This window comes from Arvicanthis niloticus, chromosome 9, assembly GCF_011762505.2.
Source record: "Arvicanthis niloticus isolate mArvNil1 chromosome 9, mArvNil1.pat.X, whole genome shotgun sequence".
Classification (NCBI taxonomy): Eukaryota; Metazoa; Chordata; class Mammalia; order Rodentia; family Muridae; genus Arvicanthis; species Arvicanthis niloticus.
Genome location: NC_047666.1, coordinates 66,941,059 through 66,968,499, shown reverse-complemented (window position 1 = coordinate 66,968,499; position 27,441 = coordinate 66,941,059). Strand labels below are relative to the sequence as shown.

The 27,441-nt window shown below is 40.8% G+C and overlaps 3 protein-coding genes and 1 long non-coding RNA gene across 7 annotated transcripts in view; 2 read left to right on the top strand and 2 right to left on the bottom strand.

Annotated features, from left to right (window-relative positions):
• The window catches only part of LOC117714819 (killer cell lectin-like receptor subfamily B member 1F), a 525,987-nt gene that overhangs the window by 315,337 nt on the left and 183,209 nt on the right, over positions 1-27,441 (bottom strand). The window lies entirely within an intron of this gene.
• LOC117714807 (C-type lectin domain family 2 member E-like) overlaps positions 1-27,441 on the bottom strand; it is a 145,796-nt gene that overhangs the window by 105,358 nt on the left and 12,997 nt on the right. The gene's annotated exons all lie outside the window — the stretch shown is intronic.
• Positions 35-27,441, top strand: LOC117714803 (killer cell lectin-like receptor subfamily B member 1F). Of its 3 annotated transcripts, none has more exons than XM_076940635.1 (7): positions 35-161; positions 13,649-13,752; positions 18,572-18,670; positions 19,302-19,370; positions 23,819-23,973; positions 24,315-24,430; positions 26,618-27,441. In XM_076940635.1, the coding sequence occupies exons 1-7, from the start codon at positions 52-54 to the stop codon at positions 26,673-26,675; spliced, it is 711 nt and encodes a 236-aa protein (XP_076796750.1). In that variant the 5' UTR covers positions 35-51; the 3' UTR covers positions 26,676-27,441. The 3 variants fall into 3 exon arrangements, with proteins under 3 accessions (XP_076796750.1, XP_034367365.2, XP_076796748.1); XM_034511474.2 differs by having other exon boundaries at positions 26,433-27,441; XM_076940633.1 differs by having other exon boundaries at positions 26,409-27,441.
• LOC143443555 (uncharacterized) lies at positions 4,475-7,262 on the top strand. Its single transcript, XR_013112653.1, has 3 exons — positions 4,475-4,509; positions 4,808-4,922; positions 6,897-7,262. It is a non-coding gene; the product is annotated as an uncharacterized LOC143443555 (long non-coding RNA).

The following is a 27,441-nucleotide window of genomic DNA, read 5'->3' as shown; positions in this document are numbered from 1 at the left end:
TTTCAAGGGATGTGTCTATTAGGGGCATTAGGTTCAGGCAGTTGAGTGTTGATGATCATTTTGGTCAGCCACAGGATCATGAACATTCTTGTCTGGAGCAGCATCTGGAAAAGAAAAGAGATCTGTCTCAGGGAGAGACCATTGCTCCATTCTGGACACAGGTGGGTTAACAGCTTTCACAAGCCTCTCTGATAGATATCTTGGGCCAGCATTCTCTTTGTCATATCATCCCCATCCTCATCCCCAGATAAGGACAGGATCTGATCTTTTCCATTGTCCTGTAAGGGGATCCTTCCAATGCACTAATGCATGAGAATCCTGTGATTTAGGATGCCACAAATAGTCATCTGCTGACCTGCCTTCATTGTCCAATGACAAAAAGTTGAGAACAAAGAGAGCATGGTTGAGCCTATTCTGAGGTGTCAAGTGAGAGTAAGCATCTGTAACTTCAGCCAGGCATTGAAGAGTATTTTTCAAAGTCTGATGGGCTCTTTCTACAATGCCTTGGCCTGGAGGATTATAGGGAATACCTGTGACATGTTTGATATCAAACTGGGAACAAAACTGTTGTAACTTAGTTCCTGTATAATCAGGGACATTGTCAGTTTTCATAATCTGTGGCTTTCCCAAGACAGCCATGCACTGTAATGTATGTGATATCACATCACACAATGCTTCTCCAGAAAGGGGAGATGCGTGCATAAAGCCATTATAGGTATCAACTGTAACATGCACATATTTTATCCTTCCAAAAGAAGGGAAATGAGTAACATCCATCTGCCATCATTCATTAGGGATGAGTCCTCTAGGATTAACTCCCACATGGGGGACTGGTCGTAGGGTGGCACATCCACCACAGGACGTAACAATTTCTCTTGCTTGATCTCTAGAAATCTTAAACATCTGGCACAAGGTAGAGGCATTTAAATGATGTAAAGCATGAGCCCATTTTGCCAAATCTATAGAATCAAGTAGGGTGGGGAATGTTGCATGAGTGGCCTCATCAGCCAGGACATTTCCATATGATAGAAGACACCCAGGCCAGAATGGGCTCTCAAGTGTCTTACAAAAAATGGCACTGATGTCTTAATGATTAAAGATTGAACTTCTACAAATAATTTGGAAGCAGTAGAAGCAGGCTTAATATATGGGACTGTCTCTAAAACACGAATAGACTGGGCCACTTAGGCACTATCAGTATACAAATTAAATGGAGTCATTGGTAATGTTTTAAAAACCTGGAGGACTGCAAACAACTCCACCAGCTGGGCAGAGGGATATGGGACTGCACTGAACTAACCTGATCTTTTAAAACATAGGCAGCTTTGCCTGTTGAGGAACCATCTGTAAATAACAAGGTGCCCTCAAGAAGTGGAGTCTTGGAGGTGACTTTGGGAAAAGTCAAGGAATGCATCTTTACAAATTGTATAAGGGGATCATTTGGATAATGATTGTCTATGGTGCCTGCAAAGGAGGTGCAGGCTATCCACCAATCATCATTACACTGAAGAAACCACTCCACTTGGTCTGATGTGTAAGGAACAATAAAAACATCAGGATCCTTACCAAAATATTGTCTAGACATTTTTCTTCCTTTAACAATTAGGGTGCCAGACAAGGAATAATAGGTTCCCAAACCTTGCTTGGACTTGAGGGCAGATATACCCATAACAAAGGACATCCCTTTCTTGCTGGAGTCTGGGACTGTTGCCAAAAGACCCCCACTGGAGTATGTGTTGTAGCACAAACAACATAATAAATTGGGATAGCGTAATGAAGTTGAAATGTGGTTCGGAAAGATATGGTCTGACTTATTTTCTGCAGGGTTGAAATGGCTTGGGGTGTAAGGGTTCGAGGAGAGAAAGGATGGGTGTCTCCTGAAAGAAGCTCATCAAGAGGAACTAGAACCTCAGGAGGAATCTCCAAACAGGGATGAACAGACTGAAGATTCCCAAGCAACTGTTGAAAATCATGTAAAGTCTTAAGGGAGGAAAGCTGAAGCTCAATCTTTGGGGTACAAATTTGTCCCACCTCGAGTTCATACCCCAGATAGGAATAAGGATCTTTCATCTGAATTTTTTTCAGAAACAATCTTAAGTCCCTGTGAATTCAGTGCCTCCTGAAGTTGTTGAAAACATGAGAGAGCTTGCTGTCTATTAGGGGCAGCCAGTAAAATTTCATCCCTGTAATGAAGAATGTATGTTTGTGACCAGGCATTTCTGACAGGTTGGATCACATGGGTAACATACTTCTGGGCTAGGGTAGGGCTATTTGCCATGCTCTGAGGGAGGACTCGCCAATGAAAATGGTCCACCGGCCCTTGGAAATTAACCTGAGGAATGCTGAATGCAAAATGATGACAATCATCTGGATGAAGAGGTATGGTAAAAAAGAAACCCTTAAAATCAAAGGCAATTTTAAAGAGATCTGCTGGGATGTCAGGAGGAGATGGAAGACCAGGCTGCAGGGCTCCCATAGGAATCATAGCTCTGTTAACTGCATGGAGATCTTGTAAGAGTCTCCACTTGCCAGACTTTTTCTTAATAACAAAAATTGGGGTATTCCAAGGGGAAGAAGATGGCTCAGTGTGTCCAGCTGCCAACTGTTCCTGCACCAACTGCCTGGCAGCAACCAGCTTTTCTTGTGTTAGCAACCACTGATCAACCCAGATTGGGGTAGTATCTTTCCAAGAAATCTTTTCTGCATGAGTCTGGGAGGGAGGCATGACTGTGGTCCTTAGGGGAAAAGCTGAGGCTGGGATCTCAAGCCTCGCTTGTCAGCTCTCTGTGTCACAACCAGAGGTTCTCTTATGCCTTGTGCCTGTTTTCCTAATCCTTGTCTTGGTAGGTACCCCTGAGCCAGCATTTGTCTTGTCACCATGTCACTGGGATGCTCATGAAGGCATTCATTTGGGAGAGAATATCTCTCCCCCAGAGATTGACTGGCAAGTCTGGGACCACATAGGGGACTACTGTGCCTGAATTTCCTTCTTGATATACCCAGTTAAAGGTCTGAGCACTGACTTGAGGGTTTTTGGAATGTCCAATCCCCTGTAAGTGGAAGACTGAATTAGTCAGCTTCCAAGCAGGTGGCCAAAACCTGTCAGAGACGACAGTGGCATCAGCACCTGAATCTAAGAGACCTTAAAATGTTTTTTCATTTAATCTAAAAGTAAGCATGGGGCAAGAGGAAGTAATCTTTTGGGCCCAAAGGCCTCTGTTATTCCTGTGTCGCAGGGGGCCCTGGTGTCTTTAAGGTAGGGGTTTTTAGTAGTAACCTTGGGAAAAAGCAACAACTGGGCTGTGGTCTGTTTTGCAGGTATGAGCAAAGGGCCTTCTGTAGTACTGTCAAGAACCTGATCTCCCCCTGGTGGTCGGGATCTGTAACTCTATGTGTTATCTGGAGTCCCTTTAAGCAACCTGAGGCTCTGCCCTAAGAATTTGGTGGCAGAGGGCCTTGTACACTAGTAGGCATGGCCTGAATGCCCTCCTCTGGGGTTAATACTGTTGTGGAGGTGGCACAGCAGTCCTGGGCTGCTTTTTGTGGCTCTGCAGAGCTGGGCAACGGACCACTGGGGACTGTATTGTTGGATAACAGGCTGAATGTGTGATGTGAAATCTGTTGAGGAACAAACCCTATTACCTTAGGGCTTGTTTTGGAGGTGGGGGCTGGGGTGTATCCCCTCAGGAAGTTTCCTGGAAACCGTGGTGGTAAGGGGCGTCCCTGTCTGTCTTGGGTCTACAGTCTCTGGCCAAATGTTTGCCCTTTTGGCAGAGGGGGCACAAGGTGGTCGGTAACACCTGTGCCAGGGGGTCATTCCTCTGGCCCCAAATGGGAGGTCCCTGAAACTGGCAAGGATTGGGAATATTCTCACCAAAGATGACCAGGCTGCCTACAAGTATAACAGATTTTTTGGAAGCCTCTTACACCTGCCCTCTGAAGGGCTGCACCAATCACCAAGCCTATAGCGTGGCTCATTCCAGCCCCGGCACAGAGAGGAACATATTCCACCAGTGACTTAGAATGGTGATGTTTCAGAATATTCTGACAAGTAGGGTTGGCATTTTCAAAGGCAAGCTGTTTAATAACGGGATTTTCAGGCTCCTGCACCCCAAACAGGTGCTTGGCAGTCTCTGTAAGACAGCTAATAAAGGAATTATAGGACTCATCTGCTCCGTGTATCACCTAGTAAGAGCAGCGGAAGAGCCCGATCTTGGGGGCAGCTTTTTCCAAGCTGCTAGGCATGCCTGGTGGACTTGAGCCAGAAGCCCGGGTGAAAAACCATTTGGGCTTCCAAGGTGTTATAAGGCGGCTCGCCCAAGATCTTTCTCTCTGTCTATTACTTAGTGTCTGGGCGCAGACAGTTCCTGATCTGAATTTCTTTTGCCGTCTGTGCCATTTCTGATGTCCAAAGTACAAAGTCTCCTCCGGAGAGCACAGGTCTACTGAGTTGGGAAAACTTCCAAGGTGTGAGCCGTCCCTTCCATGGAGGATTCCAAAAGTGCCAATGTGAATGGGGCTGTAGGACCATAGTTAGACACTGCTGCTTTAAGTTTCTCCAAAATCTTGAAATTAAGCACTTGTAATAATAGAGGGTGGGGCTTCCTCCTGCTCAATTGGGGATGGTTCAGGTAGTGGGACATTTTCTGCTCCCTGAGAATCAGGTTGAAGTTCATCATCTATAGCTTCCTCCCTGCTCGCTTCCTGTCCCTTCTCCAAATCAGTCCGTGGGGATGGGGAATCTCTAGAAATTATATTTCCACCACTTTTAGGGAAAGGGGTAAAGCCAGCACTCTCTTTTTCTTAGATTTGGCTGAGGCTTTCTCTGAGAAAAAAGTTCAGAGCTCTCTGCACCGCGGGCAGCGCTGCCACCTACAGGCGATGGGGCCTCCTTTTTGGCTGTTAAGGAAGGAGGCATAAGGGTAAGTAATTCTGCCTCCAGCTGCTTGGGGGACCTGATCAGCTGGACCTGCTCTTTCTGGGTCTCTACCATTCTATGCAAAAAATGTAGTATCAGTAGTCAGCTGGCGGCGTGCATCAGACATAGCAGGTGGGTCAAAGACTGCATCTAGAATTTCATAAGCTGGCTGAGGAATAAAGGACAGGAGTGTGGCAACACCTGTCGGTGGGGGAGCTGAGGCTAAGGCAATTTTGATTGTTTTTTTTGTGAGTTGTAATAACCATCTGATTCATAATGGGCTGCCTCTCCCTCAAGATTCGTTTCATCCGTGGTCGGCAGACCACCAATGTCCCCAAAAGTGCACAAAGCAGGACAGGGGCTTTTTTTAGACTCATTACTGGGAGGTTTTGGAGAAAGTTTTTCTAGGGAGGGAAATGTCAGCAGCAACTTCCATGTAGATAATGACTGAGGCAGGAGCGGACCTGTCCAAGATGCCATCAGCTGCTAAAGGCGGAGCCAAAAGAGAATTTTCTTTTAAAGGGGACAGAAGCAGTCTAGGCCTTCAAGTTGTTAGGTTAGCAGAAGGAAAACTGGAGGCGAATTCTTTAAGGGAGCGCTCTCCTTCCGAGAACAAGTGAAAAAAATCTTTTCCTAAGACAAATTCTCACTCAGAAATTTATTTTTTAACCTTTCTAGTAGATTTAAATTTATAGACTTCATGTTTGTGTTTGTGATCCATATTGATTCAGTTGTACACAGGATGAGGTGTCAGCTTATCACCTTGGGATGCTTCACCATAGGAACCAACTGTCTTAGCATCCTATGCAGAAGAGATATCATCCTTCCTCTACCTAAGAAGTGTCCACTTTGGCCACTCTACAGTGCACATGCATACACACCTAATAAAATGCATACACATTATAAACACATACTCATTTTAAAATGATCCAAAAATCGAACAAAAATGACACATGCATAGTAAATACATACATTAAACATGTCCAGTATTACTAAGCATAGGGTGAAATAGAGAAAAGCAGTTTAGCATTTTTGGAAAAAGATTACTTTTACTATATGCCCTTGTCCTCCTATTCACAAGGGAATTGACTGTGTTTACTTAAAACCTGCCTGTATTTACAGCAGCTTTGTGAATTAAACTTTGTATTTTGCAAATCTCAAATATTCCTGAGCTTCTGACAGAGCAAACCAACATTACTTAGGTCTAAGGAAAGTGATTGAAAAGGGAAAACTGGATGTCATACATGCACCTGTCCACATCTTCTGCTGAGTAGATGTTCCTCAGCTTCCTGTTCCCAGAGGTCATTAAACTAGGACTTCCTGGTCATCTCAAGTTATCCTTAACGTATTTTTCTGCCATCTCAGTTGTGTGTATTGGTTCACCTTACATAGAGTTGTTGAGTTCAACTTTCGATAACGCTGCCATTGAGAGACTCTCACCCAAGAACTGCTGGTGAGTTTCCTGCAGTAGCTTGCTGCTTCTGTGTCCTTGACTCAGGCCACTTAGTGAGCCTGGTGAGTTCTTCAGGATTGAACTGTGGATGCCTGGTTTCTGCTTGCTGAGAGGACTGAACAGTTGCTGCTGGTTCATGCCTGGTGTCTGCCTGCCTAGAGGATTGGTCTGCAATTGCTGAGTCTTATTTGATATTTGCTACAGGACTGAACTCCTGACAAAGAAGATTGAGCCTCAAAGAACTACTGTTGCACAGGTCCACTCCCCCACATCCTAATAACTTTTCTCTTACAGTATCTCGGCTGTGTGGTGGGCTGGAAGAGAGATTGAAAACTTATTAAAAGTAGGTTGTAAAAAAATTATGCCTACACATCCTCTTGCACTTTAGCTAGAGAATCTGACCTCAGAACAGTGGTTTTCTGCTGGGAAATTCTACCTGTCAGTATCCTGTTCTCTTTGCACACGTTACCCACCAGTTTCCTGTTAGTTTCCCCTAACCTGTTTGTAACACTGTCTTTCTTTTAGGGTTTGAGATTCATCTTGTGCAATCCCTGCTCCTGCCTCACATCCCTCCTGCTCTGGAATCTTCTACCATATCCAGCTGTGTTGGTATTTGATGCACAGCTGCTGAATGCACTGTGGATGACTCTCAGCTGCATTCCTACTGCAGGGATCCATCTCCATGGTGTTCTTGAAAACAAGTGTATAAGAGCACAAAGAGAAGGGTGCCATGGTCTGGGTACAGAGGAAAGGCGTGTCTACAGAAGGACACTGGGTACTGGGAACTGGGGTCTGGGTCTATATCTTGATGTGAATGTGGTTATACATCTTCTCAAAATTCATGGAAATATGGAAGAAATGAGCCAATTTTACTGAATAAAAATTACATTATAAAAGTCTCTAGCTGGGCTTGGTGGCACATGCGTTTCATCCTAGAACTCAGGAGGCAGAAGAAGTTGGATTTCTGATTTCAAGGCCAGCTTAGTCTACAAATTGAATAGCCACAGCTACACAGAAAAAGCCTGTCTCAAAAAACTAAGGTGTGTGTGTGTGTGTGTGTGTGTGTGTGTGTGCACTCCAGCTGACTTTTACTACTGCATTTGTTAATTTTCAACCAAACTCCAAGACAACACTGAGCCTCAGCTTAAAGTAAGGAAAAGTTGAGACACAAGACTCAAAGCTTATGCTTTTAAGGTAGGAGACACAGAATCAAAGCTTACACTGTTAATGCAGGAGACAACATAGGTCAAGCAGAGTTAGAAGTAGAGGCACCAAAGATGGATAGTTCTGATTCTCACTGAAACAGGAAATGTCTTTGCTTCTCTCCTGGCCAGAGTTCAGAAACACCAGCAAGAGCTCTGGTTTCTTACCTCCTTAGTGAGCTCCCTGCCTGGATGCTGAGGTCAGGGTGTGACTGACACTAAGCATGTCTGTCCAACAGCTTTAACACAGGATCCCTAGATTTTCAAGGCAAGAAATACATTGTAACATTTCCTCAGTTTTAGCCCATAGCTCCAATAATTTGGAGGATGTTTTCATCAGGAAGTGTTACAGAAGCCTTTGAGGCCACTGAAGAAGTCAGAGCCCCATTGAGGCCTATGTCCTTCTAACAAATGAGCAGAATCTGTGTCTGACAAACTGACTCTAGGCCAGGAAGAATTCCTAATGGGTCTGTACTCTGTATTCTCCTTAGGGAGACATCAGAGTTGGATGTGTGACATTTAAATAAGGCATCATCAGGCATTTCTGCTGGTCCATTCCCGTATCCAATTCTATAAAACATCAGCCATCAGTCCAGCCAGCCTGATGGGTGGTGACAACCCAACAGAGCCCCTCCAAGACAGCAGACTCCACCCACCAGAAGGGGAGTGGCCACATCAGGGTAAGATTCTGTGATGTTGTGGTGGATATGGAAGGGGTTCCCCCCACCCCAGGCACAGAATCCTGTGAGGGGAGGTAGCATTTGTGAGCTAATCTGTCCTCACATCTCTGGCTCAGGCCAGCAGGAGTTTACAGCTCCGCTTGTCCAAGCAGGCACTGGTAATGTAGAAATGCATGTGGTCATGCTTCAAGATGAAGGTCAGCACTTTCAGCTCCTGCCTCAACCAGGGCCTGGGCCTGGCTGCTGCTGCTCTTGCTCCTGTGACTGTGGCTGCTTTATCCCCACCTCTGCTCAGCTCTTGAGATTTAGCACTTGCTTCATGTGATGGACTTAATGATAAAACTAAGGGTCAGCCTGAGCCTCAGGCAAGTTTAGTCCTTAGCATGAACTTTTGCTGCTCTGACCTTTGTTTCTGTAACCAAAGTGATTTTCACTCGTAGGTGAAATAGAATCACCATGATGCTATAAGTGTGTTGTATTGTTATTAAAAGTTAATATTATCCTGCCATTCTTGCCAACTGCCACCTCAGCTATATCAATGGGCAGTGCTGAATTTTTGGTTATTGCCTTCATTGTGATTATTGCCCTGCTCACTTAGCCTGGGCACACTGCAAAAGGAATCTTTTCAGACTAAGGTGGAGGGGCACATTGATCTGTGGGTATAAACATTGATATTTAGGTAGTAGTCTGACAATGTGGCTGGTTATCTAAAACACTAATAGTGGGTTCTTCCTTAGGTCCTGTCTTAGATAGGGTTTCATTTCTGTGAAAAGACACCATGACCAAGGCAACTCTTATAAAGAAAAACATTCAATTGGTGCTGGCTTACAGGTTCAGGGGTTTAGTCCACTGTTGCCATGGCAGAAGACGTGGTGGCATAAAGGCAGACATGGTGCTGGAGGACGAGCTGAGAGTTCTACATCTTGATTGACAGGAGACAGAAGGAGACTGAACAGCACACTGGGTGTAGCCTGAGCATATGAGACCACAGACCCTGCACCCAAAGTGACACACTTTCTAAACAAGGCCTCACCTCCTTATAGTGCCACTCTGTGCTGGTTAAGCATTCAAACACATGATCCATGAACACATGAAACTTTCTTGGTTACACCTCTTAAACCTACAATCCTTAGTCCAATGGTATCCCTTGCCACAACATCCACAAACCCTAGGAAGCCAAAAGCATTCTCTTCAAAAACCCATTCTTGTAAGAGATGGCTTGTACACTTCTCTGGTAGAAGGTACCATATTTCTCACAGTTAATGCACTGGACATTTTGATATCTGAGGCTTTTAGCAGCATGGCCACAATTGTTTTTGGAAATGACTGAATTTTCCTCAATTGAAACACTGGGCCTTTGGATAGGAGACACTTAGCAATAGCTTGTCCTATGATACTAGCATGATACACTCAAGAACCAATATTGAGAACCTTATTCACTTGTCCATTGACATTGCTTTTGCCTTTAATAGTCTGATATCTCTTTTACATTTGATATTCACTTTCTCAAACCAAAGGGTCTCTATTGACACCTGTCTTGCATCAAAGTATAGTATGCCTTTTATTCACAGCTGAATCCTATCTTTTAAAGAAATGTATGAAGTCTTCTTTCCCTAGAAGATTGTACAATCCCCATAAATAATGTGGACCTTTTCCCAGGCTCTTCAACTTTATCTCAAGCTCTTAAAGCCACTAAGCAACATTGTTGTATAACAGCGTCTTCAAATCAAATCTTTCCTTGTAAATCAGAGAATCACTCTTCTCCAAGCAAATCATCTTTGACAATGTTCATTCTACTTCCTCTGTTTCACTGTTCAGTATTCAGTGCTTCCTCGCTCCACCATGACAAACTTTCTAACTGCTGACTGGCCTCTAGCATAGCTGTTACCAGACCCTTCCAATCTTCTATTTTGCATAGTCCAGTTACTTAGTACATGTTTTACACAGGGTAAATGCATTCCACTGGAAATCATAGCCCCTTTAAATCACCTCAGATCTATCATTTCTATAGGACAGTATACTATCGCATCATAATCATGATCCACACCATTAGCAACCGTGTGCTGTTCAGTTACAGGGGAAACCAATGATTGCTGCCTTGTGGCAGGGTTTGCTTTCTTCTTTCTTTTTTTCAGGAAGCTCTCCCTGTTCTCTTGTTTAGTCACGGGGTCTGAGCACTTTTATTTTCCCCTTTCCAGCTCTACTGGATTCCCAAGTACTTTCACCTCCACTCACAATTTTTCTAGTTGTACAGCCAACTCTGCAACACTTTCAAAAACAGGAGAATAGAGAGACCCTTTCTGTTTTCCCATTCATTCTATTTTTGTTGTTGTTTTTCAGGCTCCTTCATTTCCACCGGAAATTTTTAAAGTGCTCAGCCATTCTCACAATCTTTTAAGAGAGAGACTATGAATAGAAGAAAAAAAAAACCAGAAAATTCCTTCTGGGAGCAAATTGCAGGGGTTGGAGGATCTACTGTAGCTGTGAGAAGCCTTTTGCTGACATCTAGAAGTGGAATATTCATTCCTGTGTCTCCTGCCATTTCCCTACATCATCAGAATCAGATTTCCCATTCTGCCTACCTGATTCTGGGTGCCACTTATAACCCAACGTTTTCACTATTTATTTGGATCTTTTTCCTACTTTCCTACACCACCCCCATCCCTTCTATCCCTTCAATAGTAGGTACTAGAGAAACAAGGCTAGAGGGGAAAGGGGGCATAGATATTGTTAGACTACTTCCTGCTGATTGGGGGAATTGAGTTCCTTGGGGCAAGTTTGATCTTTGTCATCAGGTTATCTCCAACCAACAATTCAGCAAACAGCAGTGAACAACAGACAGCAGCAGCAGGGGGAACAGCAGTACCCCATCCTCTGACTCTTATGACTCTAGCATTTTATACCCTCTCAAAACTCCCCAACTTTCCAAACATAAACTGTCTTCATTGGCAAAATCACACCCCTCCTAGAGCAATAGGCAAATTATAGTCAGCCTCTGTGGACATTCTGAAGCAGCCCCATACTCTCACGTGGGATTAAAACAAAAGTATACTCACCTAAGATTTTTGCGTTTAAAAAAAAAAAAAACAAAATTATCACTACACAGGTACTGCCAAGTTTACCCCTGGGAAAGCACATAGAGTTAAGTCATGGCCTTTCATTAGTGCTTCTGAGAAATCCTTGGGTAAGTCTGTCTCTCAACAGTGTGGGAGGGTTCTGTCTAGATCCCCTGCGGGATGAAGTGTGGGAGCAGCCTCAGTTGCCTACTCTGTTCTCTAATATATCTCCTTAGTTTTAAGTGGACTGGGGTACAACCTCCTGGGTAGTGTCCAAACTTCCCACAGAGCTGTTCTGGTGTGTGTGTGTGCCAATGCGTCAAGCAATGCCTCTGTGGAGCAAGGAGCTCTTGTAGCTTCCTGGTGAGCCATTCTGCTCATGACACCCACTGCTTTGCACTTTGAGCCTGAAGCATATGATCTTAACTCATGACTGCCACTTTCTGGCTCATATTCTCACCTTCTTGCATAAAATTATTCATTTATCATGTTCCTTTCACATTTAAGAATATTATTACTTATGATTACTCTATTTTTTTTTTTACATCCTAACTTCCATTAATAATCAGGAAGGGTTTGATACGAAAAGAGGTTTCAAGTTAAAAACTTGTGTTTATTTCTTCTTGAGACACTTTGCCATACTCTAAAATACTGGATAATTTACAATCACTCACCATTTGACTTTGATTTAATATCTTCTTATTTGTATGTAACCTCACATTTCAATCTTTCTCCCATGCTCTGTGTATCTGCCTGTGCCTCATTCTCTCTCTCTCTCTCTCTCTCTCTCTCGCTCTCTCGCTCTCTCTCTCGACACATATGTTTTATTGCGACAAGGTCCAGGTAATTCTGAATTCTTATTTTATATATATGCACACACACACACACACACATATACATACACACATTTCTGACAATCAGGTAATGAAAGGACATCATTAGCTCATTAGCACAGCTAAGTTCTCCAGGAGTGCATTGTCAGATGATTTTCTTTTCATCTGTGTAACAATGACTACATTACTGTGCAGTAGCTGGTGATACTCCTGATATTCTGTAACCAGCATGTGCTCAGTTTGCCTCACACGCACATGGACAAATGATGCTTATCTGTGGTTGTTTTTGTTCCAGTTAGTCCGGACTTTGTAGCACAGAGGTGTTTGTAAGCATCTACACCAGAACCCATATTACTTCAGTCTCCTATGCTGAGCAGATCTATTCTGAATTCCTAGTAGTCACAGATGACTTCAGAACATACACTTTGGGAAAATCTTGCACACTTGCTCAAATTTTTGGTTTAGATGAAGAAGCATAAGGCAGAGCCCTGTGCCTGGTATTGAGCAAAATGACTGTCATCAAACAATGACACTTGAGGACATCACTGAGTCTTAAGTGAGTTGTGAGACTCACACATACAGACTCCCCTCATGATTTAATCATCAAGGTCATGGGAAATGGAGTGTGAGCTCCATGTTGTCTGTACACCCCCAGTCTCCTAGAACTCACAGCCAGCAGACTGCTGCCATTACCAGGTAATTGTGAACACCTGGTTTAATTCCACTCTGCCCCCAGAAATTGTCTTTAAGGAAATCTTTGCTTTTTTTCTTCTTTTTCACTTGTGATATGAGAGTGTCTGACTTGGGGGTATTTGTAGTCCTTGCTCTAAGGCTCTAGTCCTGAAAATCCTTGGAGGAGTTAGCACACCCATTCACTCAATCCTCCACTCTTTGTAGCTCTGAGAGATGAAGTCCTTAACTCAGGTGAACATTCCACATCTGTGTGGACCTTCAGGACAATGCTGAGAGGCACATGTGGCTCCCTCCTCATTGCTTTTCCTGTTGTCTGTCATGATTTTTCTGTTTGTTTTGTTTTTAAACCACATTCATGTTATTTCCACATATCACAGCTTCTTTTGTGGCTTGGATGTTTCAGGAGGATTTTAGAGCTTCCAGTCTTATAAAATGGCACCAGGGACTTTCTCATAGTTTTATTTTCACAACATGGCACAGAATGATTCTGGAAGTGTGGTGGGACAGGATCCTCAAAATTTAGTTCAAGATTGAGTGCTTTGTTTACCCTGGGCCTTGAAAGAGTGACTCAAAGCAGATGGTTAAAGAAGAAAAAAAATCAAACCATCCAGAGTAGATCACATGTTACATCTTCTGTTTCAAAGATAAAGTTATTTAAATTGTGTGGGCATAATGGAAACCAAGTGCAATAACTACAGAGAAACCCTGAGCTGCAAGTGTGGGTGGGTGTGGCCACAGACAACAGAGTATCTACAGCAGACTTCCTTTTGTTAATTTTGCTTCTCAGAACTTAGAATTTGTCACTGTTCACAGTTCCCATTTTCTGTCTACAATGGACACATCAAGAGTCTACAGAAATGTGAAGACATTTAGGTCTCCAGGGTATAAGCAAGCATCATCCCCATCTCTCCCCCCAGGTAAGTGGCTTTATTTATTCTTTTGCATACATTCTAGATTTAAGACTTCCTGGTTTTTTGTTTTTAATTTGGTTTTTTTTTTTGTTTGTTTTTTTGGGGTTTTTTTTTTTTTTTTTCAGTTGTAAGCAATTACTTTGGGATGGTGAGATGACTCATTAGATAAAAGTATTTGCTGCATAAACCTGAAAACTGGAATAAAAGTAGGGGCGGGGGCTTATGGAAATGGAAGTAAGAACACTGACAATTCCCACTGTTTTTGCTGGAAAGAGAATCACTTTCTGAAGTTGTTCTCTGATCTCTACACCTACTGTGGTATGCACAACCTGCAGTCAAACAGATGCAGACAACAATACACACACACACACACACCCCTAAATTCCATACTTGAAATTACACACAGACACACACCTACAGGCACAAAACACACTTATACACACACGTACACACTTGCAGCCACACACACAGTACTCTGTCACACACAGACACACATCTGTACTATGAAACACACACACTCTGTCTTTCTCTCTGTCTCTCTGTCTGTCTCTGTCTGTCTGTCTCTGTCTCTGTCTCTCACACACACACTCACACAGACAGACTAATTAATTAGAAAATTTTGCTTTTAAGCAGTGGTTCTGTTGTTGATGGTGTAGGACAGCTTGCCTGCAGATTATCTACAGCTTCAGAGAGATAAAGCTTACATATTGCTTTTTATCCAAGTAATAATTATGAAACTTGAACAGGGCTTCTTCTATTCAGCCTTTGTTAAAAGAACCCTGAAGAATAATGATTTGAAAATATGGCAGCAGAATGTTATCAGAGACACTGCAAACTTGCTGCAATAGTTTGTTCATTCTATATCCTGGTACAAGCAGAGAAGGAGAAACATGAACAGTGACCTGCTTTTTGACCAAATGAAAAAACGTTTTCTTTGATGATACAATGGATAGAATATCTACAAATGTCATTCATTCATTCATTCATTCACTCATTCAGATATAACCACCCCACTTTGTTTCAGTAATTTACAAAATGATAAGATCCAGGTTTAAACAAATGTCAACATCTTTTCCTTATAGAATTTCTATGAATGTGTATATGTGCAATCATTAAACACCTGCATCAGAGATTGTGTGATGTTGAATAACAGCAAGGAAAACATTGAAATGGAATGATGTTTGACATTAGAAACAGCAGCACACAGATTCATCCAGGCAGGCCTTCTGAAAGATGATGTTGGAGTCCTGCCATGAAAGGTCCAGGGGGTCAAGAAAAAGTATTTGAGAGATGAATCTTCTAGGAAGCTGGACCTGCAAATTCAAAGGGAGAACATGCCTGTGGTGTTGTAGGGGAACACACATGCTCAGTGTATTGTGGAGATCAAGTCAGGAGGAATGGTGACAGGTGGAAAGGGATTTGGAAGACATTCCATAGATTCAGAACATTGAATTCAAACCATTGAAAATTCTGGACAATGGAGATGACTTACCATTCTGTGGATACCCAAAATGCCTAAAGTAGTTACTTCCACATGACTAAAGCTCACATGGCCTCTTCAGTGATCAATGGCTATTCCCTTCAGTCTAATCTCTTCCAGAACAGCTCATACAGGGCAGGATGCCTATGCAGTTCCTTATATCTTAGCGTGAAGGAATAGTGGCTTCTAAAATCACTTAAATAAGCTTTTACTTTCAGTTTTACAAAAAAAGCATCACTTGGGAGGGGGAAGGCAAATGAGGAAGCATTACTGTGTACTGAATGGTTCTTTGTAGTAGACACCATGTTTTTAAATTCATAAGAATTGTTTCATAGATCCTAAAAGTTTATGAAGCAGTCATTTTACAGATGAAGAAACTTACGGTTTATGGAGGTTAAACATATTGTCCCCAATATTGTATTATACCACATTATGTTACATTATATTGTGATCATTTTGAAATATAAAGGTTCTGAATACTAGCCTTTAGTAAAAGGCATAAAAATAGTGACTTATAAGGATGATAGTATTTTACAAAACACTTAGAATTTCAAGGGTGGAAAGAGTGAGAAAAGAGAGAAACATAAAATAATGCACATACATAAAATGAGAAATACGTGTTTATTAACTCGGCTTAGTCACTCTGTGTCACATCAGTGTTCAGAAGAAGTTCAGGGCTAATATAAATACATTGTACTTATATTCAGTGTGTCTTTGAGGCCTTTGAGGTTTTGGTGTGTGTGTGTGTGTGTGTGTGTGTGTGTGTGTGTGTGTGTCCACTTTTGCCTCCTTGTCCAGCAACACATGTCTTACACAGCAGGAATCACAGTCCATGGTCCTATTTCTTAAAATCAATGCACCATTTTCTTGCATGACAGCTTTTTGTCACCTCAGACCACACAGCATTGTTCACTGCCCACAAAAGACTGTGTGCAGAACTGCCACATATAAGATTATAACTTCTATAAAATATGGTATTTGCACAAGACCTATATGCATATCTCTGTGTTCTTTAGATAATCTCTAGATTAACCACAGAGTCTAAGATGATCTCGGTGCCATACAAATAGCTGTTATAAGTATTTCTCTAGAGAATATGATGGGGAAATCTATATGTGTTTAATAGTTACAACTTTTTATGTATGAAAAATTTTAGTCAGCAATGAACTGGGTCTTCAGATATGAAGGGACCAAAAGGCTGAGGGAAGCTGTCTCTTATCTCTTAGGAGTATTTCTATTCTCTCTGCTTCACTTAATTTCTAGTGGTTTTTCCTCAAGAACATTTTAACATAATTTAGCTTTCTTAATGATTATTTGTCAGCATCCTAAAGCTGGTCTACCATTTTGTTGTGTTTGCATTCTCAATTATACAGTTCAGGCACCAAAGATGATGACAAAAAAAAAAAAAAAAAAAAAAAGAGTGAAAATGGATACACAGGCAATTCTGGGCCATACTATGAAAATTAAAAAATATTTTAAAGCATATCTTGTCTAATATTTTAACCTGTAACTCAAATCATGCTATCATTTATACCAGGAAATACATAGAAACAACAGGAAACCAACATAACCAGGAATAATCTATATTTGTAGAAATTAAGAAAACATAGGTACATATGGTGGGATACAGCTGTGAGTCTACTATTTAGGAAAAGCAGACAAAGAGATCAAAAGTTCAAGGGTATCCTTAATCCTTAATTAGTTAAGAGTAAGTTGGGTCTAGCCTATGCTACAGGAAAAGCAATCTCAGAAACAGAACAAAGCAAAACAAAAAGCAGTAAGAAATGTTGGCTTAAAATGGTACCATGCTTGGTTCTAACAAATAAATCTAGAAACCATTCATAAAAAGGTAAGACATGGAACTGTTATAAATTAAATGAGAGCAAAAGAGGTTTTTAATTAAATTAGAGATGGAAGAGCCAGCTAATGTTTCTCATTATCTTTATAAACAAAACTACCATTGTTTCCCATATGAAACCCATATTTTTAATTGTTTAGGAGAAAGTTAAATAGACAAAGATATGATACTTGATGACCACATTTCAAAAATCAGTACATTTTTCTGTTTAATAAACATAAGCCACCCATTGTTGATATAATTACCAAAGAAGGCAGAGATATCAAACACAGTGTTTAGGCTGTGCAGTGTGGTAGATATAATGTATGCCATGTTATGTGGGAGACATGGAGGGTCTGTGCTCACAGATAAGCACTAGATGAAACAGGAATGTTAAACACAAAGGGTTGTTCCTTTAAAGAAGGGATGTGTAATCTGAGAGATTATACATGGTTAGTACTCTGGTAACTGTTACAATATCTATATGGCTGAGATTCCACTGAATCATCTCCCAGACAAGTGTAGTGAGCTTCTATAAAACTTATCTTTATGGAAGATATAACATATAATTACAAAGAAGTCAAGTTTTAAGTTATATTGTGTACAAAGGATTGGGTTAGTTTTTACCAGAGACGTTTTTACCAAATTGTTGTACTTCAAAATGCCTAAAAGACACCAGTTGGGGTCAGACTCCAACACCTGCTTTGAACCTTTTTGAACCAACACCTGCTGCTTAGTCATGCTGAACCTAACTGCCTATTACCTCTGGCAGATCATACACCACTGGCTGTGGTGATCACAGAACTCCCACAATGTTACATCATCGTACTTCCATAACTTCTATAGACACAGAATATGTCATGTTATACTGCAGTACTTCTTATTTGCCATTTTAGTGCCTGTAGTTTTTATTACTTGCATTCAGCAGTGAGTTTAAATGACTAACTATAAAACTGCCATGATAAGTAACTCAATAGTTTAATCTGGGCACTGCCCTCGGTGATGAGATACCATGGCTTCTAGCTTAAGATGTGACTCATTAATCGCCAGTGCTGTGTCCCAGGAACACTCACTCAGTCAGTGATGGACCCACATTACAAAAGTAGATACTGACAGCCCACTTATGCCAAAGAGAAGCAATAATTCATTCCTTTAAATAAAGATGAGATTTCCAGATACTCCATTTAATTGAAAAAATTGTTTATACTGTCATACATCAAATTGTGAAAGTTATAACTACCAGATATATCATGGGCTAAGTTAAAATAGAAAACTCTCTCTCTCTCTCTCTCTCTCTCTCTCTCTCTCTCTCTCTCTCTCTCTCTCTCTCCCTCTCTCTCTCTGGGTAAAATGAAGTGTAGCACTGACTCCAGGCTCAGTCAGTCTACTAGGAGTGCTGGAAACAGTCCTTGTAGTTAAGAGAGATCTTATGGTAGTTATGAACCCCTCTAATCTTTATCTGAGAAGTTCTCAACTGGATTTAACAAGTATAATATTTGCACTTTTAGATGCATGTCGGTGCCCACACTGGCATCATTTGGCTCTGAAATTTGGCTGTGCTGGGCTAATCCTTCTTCTCTTGAGCCTGATTGGACTCAGTGTCTTAGGTAAGTGAGGCAAGAGCTTTTGCTTCATAATTTTCCCAGAGAAACATTAGTCCTCTTTATAGCACTTGGTTGCCTTAAGCCTAGGCTAAGGTCAGTGTCACGTAATGGTACAGGACAAGCTCCTGAGCTTTCTGATAAAACTTCACATTTCTTCAATGCTTCTTAATTTTTCATGAAACCATTACTGGATATAGCAAATGTGTATCTTGAGCTATAAAATATAAAAGTCACATTGTTACAGAAAGATGACAATAATAAAGAAACCCAAAAGTCCCCATGTCAGTGTCTGCTTCTGACATGCCTGCTAAACCTTGTCTTGGGGTGGTTGCGATTGCAGACGAGCAAGCTCAGGAGTGACTGTGAACAACTGATTCAAGCATGCCCACAGGTTGACTTGTCAAGCAGGACCATTTGCAACCTCAGACTTGTGAATCCGCATGGTCTGTGCTTTACTCATTCATATATCCTGCCTCAGAACTTGTCCCTTAATTTAGTTTGCTGACATTTTATCCTCAGTCCAGAAGTTCAGATCTGTTGAAATAACCCCAATGTCTGAAGTGAGAAACAGAACATCCTTTCTCCTATTCATCTCACCATTTCATCACTTCTGTGTGCTTTTCTTATTTACTAGTGAGATTCCTAGTGCAAAAATCACCAATATGCAGTGTGGCTGCTCAAGAGAACAGGACTGGACTAACAGGTAATTGTGTGGCTTAAATTTCCTGAGAATAAGAGGTAACAGAAAATGTGAGTTATCTAAGTCAAAGTTCACAACAGCCCTCCACGAAGACACTGTATTACCATGGTTTTGTCTGAGAAGCCAGCCATAATGTTAAGAACTCATGGAGAGTCACACAGTTTGTAAAGTTGCTGCTGGGAACTGTGTTGAAGCTGTGTGACCTTGACATCTATGAGAGTTGTGTGACCTTGACATCTATGAGAGTTGTGTGACCTTGACATCTATGAGAGTTGTGTGACCTTGACATCTATGAGGGTTGTGTGATCTTGACATCTATGAGAGTTGGCCCTGCTGCCTGCTGGTGCTGGAGCACAGGAGCACTCATAGGCAGGTGTCAAGTTAAAAGTGGAATATTTGATCAATTTAATGACTGTGTTGAACAGGTTACTCTGTTTGAAGTTAATTAATAAAAACAAAATATAAAATGAATCTCTTCTCATTAATGATGATTCCCTGATACATGGCAGCATTAGTTTCCCAAATGTTGCAGAAAATATTTAAAAAGAACACCAATTTTCCACACTACACCCAGCTACTCTCAGCTATGGTGATCTCGCCAGCCAGTTCTTATCTCATGGAGACTCTGACTTAGAGCTCCAAAGTCTCTCCACCCAGCTCACTAAGTTCCCACTGTTGGGTTGCTACCACAGCAGCCCCCTGCTTTAAAACCCCCACAGCCTTTGGCTGCCCATCTGGCAAACCCACGCTTTGCTGCCATACCTTTCTCTCTTGAATCCAGTCAAACTGCAGTTTCTCGAAGGAAAACACCACAGAAACTTAGTTCAGAAACAATGGTAAATCAATTGCTGGGCAAAACAACTAGAATCCTAATTTTGTAAGCCATATTAAATCTAAATCCTCTTGTTGGGAATCCTGGCAGATTCACCAAATAAGCCTGGAGACACTAGTAGCTACATCTTGCCCTATTGCTTTCCTATCCAAAAAAGATGCCCTCCTCTTCCTCTCTGGAAGTCCCTACTACTTCCTTAGTGATTGTCTCCTTTATTCATTAGGGGATGGTTCACAAGTCACCTGAGTACATGACTCACTCCTTGTCTGCAGCCCCTCCCAGGACAGCAGAATTAACACCAAAATACAAACAATATTAACACCATCCACAACACTTCTCCATTTTTGTCCACTTAAAAGACTTATCTCAGATATAAATTGAACATAATTATTACCATTTTGTAATTTATAAAGTGCAGGATAGATCTAACACCCAATCCATCATTTTTGTCAATAAAATGGAACATTGCTATGTATCCTAACTTAAAAGACTTATAATTCTATACCTGACTTTTATCCTGGCTTTAGATTGTATGCCATCTGAAAACCATCATCTCAAATCTCTTCTCTCAATGTAAATAGCCTGGGTTGGCTATGAGACTATAAGTAGTCTTTCAACCGCGCCAGAAATCTGAGAATGACCAATGTTATCTGAAGATATAGGAAGCTTACTACACCTTCCAGAACTGAGACAAGTTGTAGAGACAGCTGTCTACTTACACAGCCCCAGTAAGTCAGGAAGTTAGAGCATCAGTCTTCAGCCTTTTAGCCCAGGATCATCTGACAGACCTTAGAAAAGCAGGAATCATTAAAGACTAGCCTATTCTGTCTTGTCAGACCTAAGCTGTCCTAACCTGTAAATTGTGTCCTTTCAAGAACAGTACATGCCTGCAGGAAAGATTGGCAATTTCTGCCCAGTAGTCACCTAGCCACAATGTACAGCCTCACCTAACGGTAAGATGCTTAGTGGCTTCTTTTAATCCACAAATGGGAAGCTGTTGGGAGCAGATTTATTTCAACAAGTGAATAAATAATACTAAATGTCAAATTCTGTGGATTTCTGACGTTTTTGAAAACCAAGTATCTATGTAAAGTAATCTGGACTGTTCTCTGTTAACTACTGTCAGCTATTTCTAATTAAATATCTTGACAACACCCTAACAATAAACTCAGAGCCATGAATTTGCTATTTGGCCCTTAACTCACAGGCTTAAACATCTCAGATCAGTTTATAATGACATTTATAGAAGGACTGGGTGTTAGGCTTGCACTTATAAAATTTTGTATCAATAGAAGGAATTTATACCAAAAAAAATCTTGATTCTGTATCAGAATAAATTCTGTACCAAAATAAGAAACTATGACTTCAACCTAGTAACAATTATAAAGATTTCTACCAAATGAGATTATGGCTATACAATCAATTCTAGCCATTTTCTCCCTGTTCCAATTATGACCATTTCTATACTTTCTAGAAAGACAAACTTAGAATAACCACCTTCAGTCCCAATGTCCAGGGAACTGGTACTACACAATTCTTCATAACTTCTTCAAGCTGAATATGAGCTTTGAGATATATTTGAAGTAGGGGGAGAGGGTAGGGAAAATGGGGGATTTGGTTAGCTTTAAGAAGGCCACACCTGTGATTGTATTGGTCTCTGATGTCTGTGTCCTGACTGGATCCAGCTGAAAGTTCAAGTCATCAGGAGTTCAAGCAGGTCAGTTCAGCATGTTTGAAGATGAGACTCATTAAGGCTGTATATTCTGTAATATACAAATCTCAAAACAAAATTTTAGTATCAGGAAGATAACTTTTTTGCTTGATTCTCTGGAATCTAGTCCTCTGGGGGTGGGGAGTCTCCCTCTATCAAATCTGATCCATATTACTCTGGAAGGTGTATAGACACCAATCACCTTTTCTAAAAATGCAAAGACAAAACCTATCTCCCAAATCAGCATTTCCTTGCGCCAGTAACCAGAAAAACCTTCATATTGACATCTCTCTAAGAGGAATAATATAACTACAAAACTCAAAATTACACCCATTTTGAAAATTAAAGCAATCCAAAACAAATGAAGTAAACTAAAATACTATATGTTCCTATTCTTAGGCCTTTTCTATTTTGCCAATCAGGATAATAACCCAAAATTCCCCTGGAGCCCACATTAGACAGAATTTGAGTATCCTGTGGGCTGTATTAGAGCAATATATATTTATACCAACTTAAAAACAATTAATTCACACTTCTATCTATACCTGCTTATAAGCAGGCAGCTAGTCAAAGCAGGATTTAAGCCCAGAATTCCTGTGGAGACCACATTAGACAGAATTTGAGTATCCTGTAAGACATATTAGAAGAATATATCTTTATACCATCTTTCTGTTCAGCTCTCTGCCTAGAGCAGCCATCTTGTTATGCCATCTATCTGTTCATCTCTCTGCCTGGAGCCACAAGACATTTATTAATTAATACTTGTTATAGCAGGTAATTATCACTGTCCTCTTTACTTGGAGACAGTGCCTAATTTTCCCTATCCTAGTTGCAAACCATGGGCAAAATGCCCACGTGATTTGGAGAAAATCTGCATATGAATCTTTCCTAAAAGCAAATCCAATTTTATAAATTCACAGTTCAATCCATCTCTGCTCTAAGAAGTTGACAACTTCCATTCTACAGCTCTCTGGCTCAGAGCAGCCTACATTCCCCATAGCAGGGGACCTCAGAGCCTGTGAGAAGTTTCTAGGTTCCTGTGCTTGAGTGTGTGTGACTTGTCTCAGCGCTACTCAGCTACTCACTTAAAAAAACCTAAATCTCAGACTAATAATCTTAAATTTCTAGTGGATTCTTGCCCCACATTAGGAACCATCTATTGCGGGAAGATTTAAAAAAGAACACCAATTTCCCATGCTACACCCAGCTACTCTCAACCCAGGTGATCTCACCGGCCAGTTCTTATCTTGTGGAGACTCTGACTCAGAGCTTGAAAATCTCTCAACATAGCTCTCTAAGTTCCCATTGGCAGGTCGCTACCATGCCAGCTCCATGCTTCAAAACCCCTATGGCCTTTAGCTGCACATCTGACAAACCCACACTTTGCTGCTGTACCTTTCTCTCTTGAACCCAGTTGAATCGCACCTTGAAGGAAAACACCACACAAATTTAGTTCAGAAACAATGGTAATATCAATCACTGGGCAAAACAACTGGAATCCTACTCTTGTAAGCCATATTAAATCTAAATCCTCTGGTGGTGAATCCTGGCAGATTTGCCACATAAGCTGGAAGACACTAGTAGCTACATCTTGTCCTATTGCTATCCCATCCAAAAAAGATCCTCTCTCTCCTCTTTCTCTCTTCCCCTATCCAACCCAGAAGTCTCTCCTACTCCACCAATGATTGGCTCCTTTATTCATTAGGGGATGGTTGACAAGTAACCTGAGTACATGACTCATTCTTCATCCACAGTCTGTCTCAGGAAAGCAGAATTAACATCAAAATACAAACAATACCAGAACCATCCACAGCACCCACATGCACTAGTGAAGTACCTACTGTGTGTAGTTGATTGTGATGTAGCAGAAACAGTGCACAAATAGAACATGTTTTCTCTCTTCTCTAGGAAGATCAGTCATACTAGAGTGCCCGAGACACTGGCATCAACACTGGAACAAATGCTTATTTATTTCTCAAATTTCCAAACCTTGGACAGAAGGTCTAGCAGCCTGCTCTATAAAAGATGCCACTTTGTTGCACATTGAAAATAAAGAAGAACTGGTAAATTGTTAAACAATATTGTTAAGTAAAATATAAGGCCTTTCTTTAGGCTATGTCAAATTCTCTGGGCTTTAACTAATTGTCTATGCTCAGGAACTGGAGGCTTGCATTTTAAAGAGTTCATAATGTGAGAGAATAATTGGACTTATGAGTTAATAACTTGGATGAATCAATTAAAATACAAATATATAGAGAAAAATTTCTTCAATGTAGAGAGAATTATTGGTGGGGAGCAAGGAAAACTTCAAATAGGAGTAATCATGTTTTAGAAGGTAATAGAAGAATGTAAGTCATGAATAAACGTGCTGTAGTTTAAGTCTTTCCCTCTGTTTTGATTATAGAGATTCGTGCAGAACTTTATAAAGGGAAAAGAACAGCTATTTTTTATTGGACTAAATTATGTACAAGAGGAGAAGGTCTGGAAGTGGATAAATGGCTCTATTTTAAATCCTAACCTGTAAGTTTCAAATGAGGTGATGTTACAATTCAATTCATATCTATTTTACTAAAAATTAAGTTTTATAATTTTAATTTAGTTTATAAATTCTTGAAAGGTCCAGAATAGGCTGAAAAGACAAGTCAACTATTATTGAAATTTTTCATGTAGCAGTACACATCAACCCTTTAAAATAGTTTGTCTCTCTGTGTATGTGTCTCTCTGTGTGTATTTATTTACAATGAATTTTACAGGATAAATAGTAGATTAACTTATCCATGTTAGAGATAAAATATTTTTAAATGTCTATCTGAAATACTTAGATTTTAAATTTTTATAAATATACACACAAAGAATTTCTTTAACTCTTTATGTGTGTGTGATGGCAGTTATGTATGTGTACCATGTACATGCAGGAGACTGGAAAGGTCAGAGGAGGGCTTCAGATTTCCTGTAATTAGAGTTACAGATGATTGTGGGAGCTGGAAGTTGAATCTGTGTCCTTTGCATAAGCAGTAAGCACTCTTAGCCTCTAAACCATCTCTCCCACCGTCACACAAAAATTCTTATGTAGTTCTTTAGAACTGTGGCAGAAAGTTGCATCTTAGTGTGCTACAAAACAAGCTTCTCTAGGTAGAACCAGAATAGACATTACCATTTGCAAATAATTTCATACAAACTAATGTTTGTTTGTTTGTGTGTGTTTGTGTCTGTATGAATATTGATTTTGTTTTGTGTGTGTTTCTTAATTGTATATGATGTCAAATGTTTACTTAATCTTGATTCATAATACAAAAATATTATGATTAAAAAGTGAAACAATTCATGTAAAATGGAGGATTACACTCAATTTCTGTGTGATTTTACCCTTGGATTAAATGATGCTCTGATCAAACAGCAACAACCAGCTAAATCTGGAGGCCGTCCTGCTACAGGAGAAAGAGAGTCAGCTAAAGTCTGCTTTTGTTTGCACTGTACTGAGACAGTGGCTCCAAGTACAATCTCTAGGTGTCTATGCCCAACAGCTCATTCTACAGAACCCATATAAAAAGCCAGATGCAGAAGTGAATACCTGTATCTTGGCACTCCTACAGAGAGCTGGGAGGTGGAGACCAGAAAATGATCCAGAAGAACTTGGGCCAGTGAGCCTGGAGTCTACAGCAGGTAGAAATAAGATAGAAGGGGAGACACTAGGGTGTCATTAAAATTTCTGTTCATTCTCAAGGAACACTATTAAGAAAAAGAAACAGAGGCAAAGGAACAGAGGCAAAGTCACAGGAGTGAGGGAGGTCTGCCTACTGTCTGATATGTTATATCTTCTGCAAGAGACAGGCTAGTCTTGAACTCACCCTTCCTTGCAATTGCCCAGAAGATGCCTGTGTTAGTGTTTGTCTTCTGGTCTCATTCCTACATGTAGGGGTCTGCAGGAATTCAGGGTATGAGACTTGTGCTGCAATAAAGCAAAAATGCACCAGCCTCTGGGATGACACAGGAAGGAATTAGATCCAGTTCAACATGAGTTGAAACTCTTGTCCTCTCTGCATCCAATTCTATAGACTCACTGTGTTTATTCTGTTTGTTAAATACAGTGACTGAGCACCTACTGTGTGTAAGTGTTGACATTTATTCATGTATATCTCAATACCTTCCCTAAATATTAGCTAGTCCTACCCTATATATTTTAGGAAACTAAAGTTCGGCAAAATGAAGATGCTTTCTACATAATGTTTGTAGCAGGTGGAGTAGATTTCATCCCCAATTCCCAAACCTCCTTTTTGTACATCATGATTAAGATTTCTTGTTGGAAGAATTCTTCAGTGACAGTGCAATGCAAAATTATAGGGGTTTTATCTGCTGTATTTTAAATGTTTACATATGTTTATAATGTTTGTCACGGTGTGTTTACTATACATAAATACTATGTAATCAGGAGTTTTTTTAAAAATCTAAAGACAAATAATCGTTGATGTGATAATTGTATGGAAATCTTGGATACTAGGAGCAGCTGTGGTTTGCTCTCCAGATTACGAATCACTGGCAAGGATGTAGAAAACAGCTGTGCCATCATCTCACAAACAGAAGTGTATTCAGATTCCTGTTCTTCAGACAACCATTGGATCTGCCAAAAGACCCTGAAACATGTCTGAAACCCTGTGTCCTGACTCCTGATTGTGAATCTCATCTTGTTTACTTTACTGTCCACATCAGATTTCTGCACCAAACGTTGTCTGCTGTTGGACCATCCAGTGCATATGTAGCGGCATAAAGCATGGACTCCAAAACCACTGGGACTTTTACAGATGCTCGTGTCCAGATTTTGTGTAATGTAAATGTACACAGACACAGATGTGACATTCTAGGAGAGGAGTTTTACAGAAGGAAGCCCAGGCCAGCAGGGGGCACTGGAGGCCTTGTGTGGCCCTTGCTCATCTCTGTGTCTGAGGTCATTTGCAGACAGCTGCAGAAAACTATAAAGTCTGGATTTTGACCCCATCCCCGCTTCAAGCCATTTCACATTTGGGCTATAGAACCTTGATTCAAGTCTTGCTCTTGACTGACAGCAGAGGCTCAGCATTAAGGAGCTTGAGGTGGGAAGGGTTTATATTGATTGACACTTGCAAATTTGTTGATTAATAATGGACTAATGTTGTGAAAATGAGTGTGACTTTATGCAAATTGAGGTCTGTTCATATGATACCTCCCACTCTATGATGGTATACCAGCAGACCCTGGGCAGATGCTGGTCCATTGATGCTGGGCTTCTCAGTCTTCTGAGCTGTGTAAAAGTGGGCTCCCTTCTCCAGTTTCCTGTTACAACAACAACAACAACAACAACAACAGCAACAACAAGACTTAGACAAGGGCTTGTATTTTCCCACTGTCCACAGGCATCCCACTCTAATTTTCTCATCACTTCTTTCATCCACATCTCTCTTTAACTTATGGCTTATGTAAAAATTGTAGCGAAAATTTCAAAATTAAGTATTCTGATACATCTTTTGGGTGCCTGCTTCTGTAAAAAACAAAACAAA

What these genes read in the sequence shown, in the direction of transcription:
- LOC117714803 (XM_076940633.1), top strand. Translation starts at nt 52, where the DNA reads ATGATCATTTTGGTCAGCCACAGGATCATGAACATTCTTGTCTGGAGC. An exon ending in ATCCCCATCTCTCCCCCCAG is followed by an intron (nt 13,753 to 18,571) that starts GTAAGTGGCTTT and finishes TTGCACTTTTAG; the next exon opens with ATGCATGTCGGTGCCCACAC. An exon ending in TCTATTTTAAATCCTAACCT is followed by an intron (nt 24,431 to 26,408) that starts GTAAGTTTCAAA and finishes CTTGGATACTAG; the next exon opens with GAGCAGCTGTGGTTTGCTCT.